Below are 2,500 nucleotides of genomic sequence, written 5' to 3'. Positions count from 1 at the left end.
GTGTTGTTCTAACTGTCCCTTTCATTGCTCACTTAGCCAGGCTTTCATTCTCCCATTGTCTGGCCCCACTCACCTCTCAGCGAGAGAATATAGCGGCTTTTTATAGAATTATTCCCTGACTAAAGAGAAAGCTGTTTAGCTGCGCTGTTCACTGACCTTCAATTTCACACATACACTACATTTACATTTGAGTCATATGGCAGATGCCTTACAAAGAGCTTCTTACTGTACGAGCGGGCGAGGCAGAGACGCCAACATCATACGAGACAGGAAGGAAGGGAGCCGAGCTGAGAGTCTTGGTGTTCAAGATGACAAAAATAACGACCACAGGAGACGAGAAACTAGCCTGCTGTTCGGATGGTGCAGTGTTTTTCACATACGGTATTGTATAAAGGCCTATTTTTAATATTTCAAGATGTGTTCGTGACACACACACACACACACACACCACAGAGTACATAAGGCAAGAGACAAAAGCGCTGCCGCCATTTTGGCCTGAAAATGCCTCCTTGCAGCCAATCAGAGGCGGAGTAGGGCCGGTCTTGCTAAGATAATGTGTTGCTCCCCCATGTTGCGATGGCTTCTTAGCCTTCGGTTCTTAGTATCAATGTAGGTTCTTTGTTGTCACTCACCTCGCTCCAGACCAGCATGGTTCCAAAGATGACCTGTAGGCCGTCGAAGAAGTTGTCCCCGATGATGATGACTGTAGCGCCCCCTGTGGTCCAGCCTTCACTGGGGCTGATGGCTTTGATGCTGGGGGTTGCTGGCACACGGACAGACAACATAGGTTAGACGCTGATACTGTACACCTAATGGCAGCCTTTAGCGGCTAGCAAGGGCGTTGCTATTGACATTAAGTACAGTCCCCCCCCCCCCCCCCTCTCTCTCTCTCTCTGCCCATCTTACTGTCTCTCTTCCTATCACACACACACACACACACACACTCACACCACCTCTCTCCTCTCTCCCAGGGGTCGGGGCGAGCAAGGAATACTAATCAGAGTGATTATACGCACCCCGTTATTAAACATCACCCCTGGCCCGCGTGTGCGAGGGCAGTGCTGGTGCGCTTGTTTTATGACACGTGGCAAAGCGTGCGGGCGTGTAAATGTCAGGTGTGCTGAGTGTCTGATCAAAGGCCACGCGACCGGGGAGCAGAGCAGAGCCAACAGTAGCTCAGCCCTCTGAATATCATGCCTTCATTAAACCAAACGCTCCTGTCTGCATCACTCTCACTGTGCCTCTCTGTATCACTCTCTGTGTGCCTGTCTGTATCACTCTCACTGTGTGTCTGTCTGTATCACTCTCACTGTGCCTCTCTGTATCACTCTCACTGTGCCTGTCTGTATCACTCTCTGTGTGCCTGTCTGTATCACTCTCACTGTGTGTCTGTCTGTATCACTCTCACTGTGTGTCTGTCTGTATCACTCTCAATGTGCCTGTCTGTATCACTCTCACTGTGTGTCTGTCTGTATCACTCTCACTGTGTGCATCTCTGTATCACTCTCTGTGTGCCTGTCTGTATCACTCTATGTGTGTCTCTCTGTATCACTCTCACTGTGCCTCTCTGTATCACTCTGTGTGTGCCTGTCTGTATCACTCTCTCTGTGCCTGTCTGCATCACTCTCACTGTGTGTCTGTCTGTATCACTCTCTCTGTGCCTGTCTGTATCACTCTCACTGTGTGTCTGTCTGTATCACTCTCTGTGTGCCTGTCTGCATCACTCTCTGTGTGCCTGTCTGTATCACTCTCACTGTGCCTCTCTGTATCACTCTCTGTGTGCCTGTCTGTATCACTCCCTGTGTGCCTCTCTGTATCACTCTCTGTGTGTCTGTCTGTATCACTCTCACTGTGCCTGTCTGTATCACTCCCTGTGTGCCTGTCTGTATCACTCTCACTGTGCCTCTCTGTATCACTCCCTGTGTGCCTCTCTGTATCACTCTCTCTGTGTGCCTGTCTGTATCACTCTCACCGTGCCTCTCTGTATCACTCTGTGTGTGCCTGTCTGTATCACTCTGTGTGCCTGTCTGTATCACTCTCTGTGTGCCTGTCTGTATCACTCTCACTGTGTGTCTGTCTGTATCACTCTCACTGTGTGTCTGTCTGTATCACTCTCTCTGTGCCTGTCTGTATCACTCACTGTGCCTCTCTGTATCACTCTCTGTGTGCCTCTCTGTATCACTCTCTGTGTGCCTGTCTGTATCACTCTGTGTGTGCCTGTCTGTATCACTCTGTGTGCCTGTCTGTATCACTCTGTGTGTGCCTGTCTGTATCACTCTGTGTGCCTCTCTGTATCACTCTCTGTGTGCCTCTCTGTATCACTCTGTGTGTGCCTGTCTGTATCACTCTGTGTGCCTGTCTGTATCACTCACTGTGCCTCTCTGTATCACTCTCTGTGTGCCTCTCTGTATCACTCTCTGTGTGCCTGTCTGTATCACTCACTGTGCCTCTCTGTATCACTCTCACTGTGCCCCTCCCTCTGGCCATGATGCCCTGAGAT

At 50.1% G+C, this 2,500-nt stretch overlaps 1 protein-coding gene across 1 annotated transcript in view; it reads right to left on the bottom strand.

Annotated features, from left to right (window-relative positions):
- The window catches only part of LOC310790013 (transcription factor COE1-like), a gene marked incomplete at both ends in the record, with an annotated part of 77,394 nt that overhangs the window by 26,391 nt on the left and 48,503 nt on the right, over positions 1-2,500 (bottom strand). Inside the window, one exon of the mRNA XM_083651732.1 lies at positions 633-763. Coding sequence (XP_083507858.1) covers positions 633-763 — 131 coding nt within the window. The remainder of the gene's footprint in view (positions 1-632; positions 764-2,500) is intronic.

The sequence above is a fragment of the Poromitra crassiceps genome, assembly GCF_964638095.1.
Source record: "Poromitra crassiceps genome assembly, chromosome: 15".
NCBI classification, from domain to species: domain Eukaryota; kingdom Metazoa; phylum Chordata; class Actinopteri; order Beryciformes; family Melamphaidae; genus Poromitra; species Poromitra crassiceps.
Note: the sequence above shows the minus strand (reverse complement) of the source record. Positions and strands in the feature narration are given on the sequence as shown.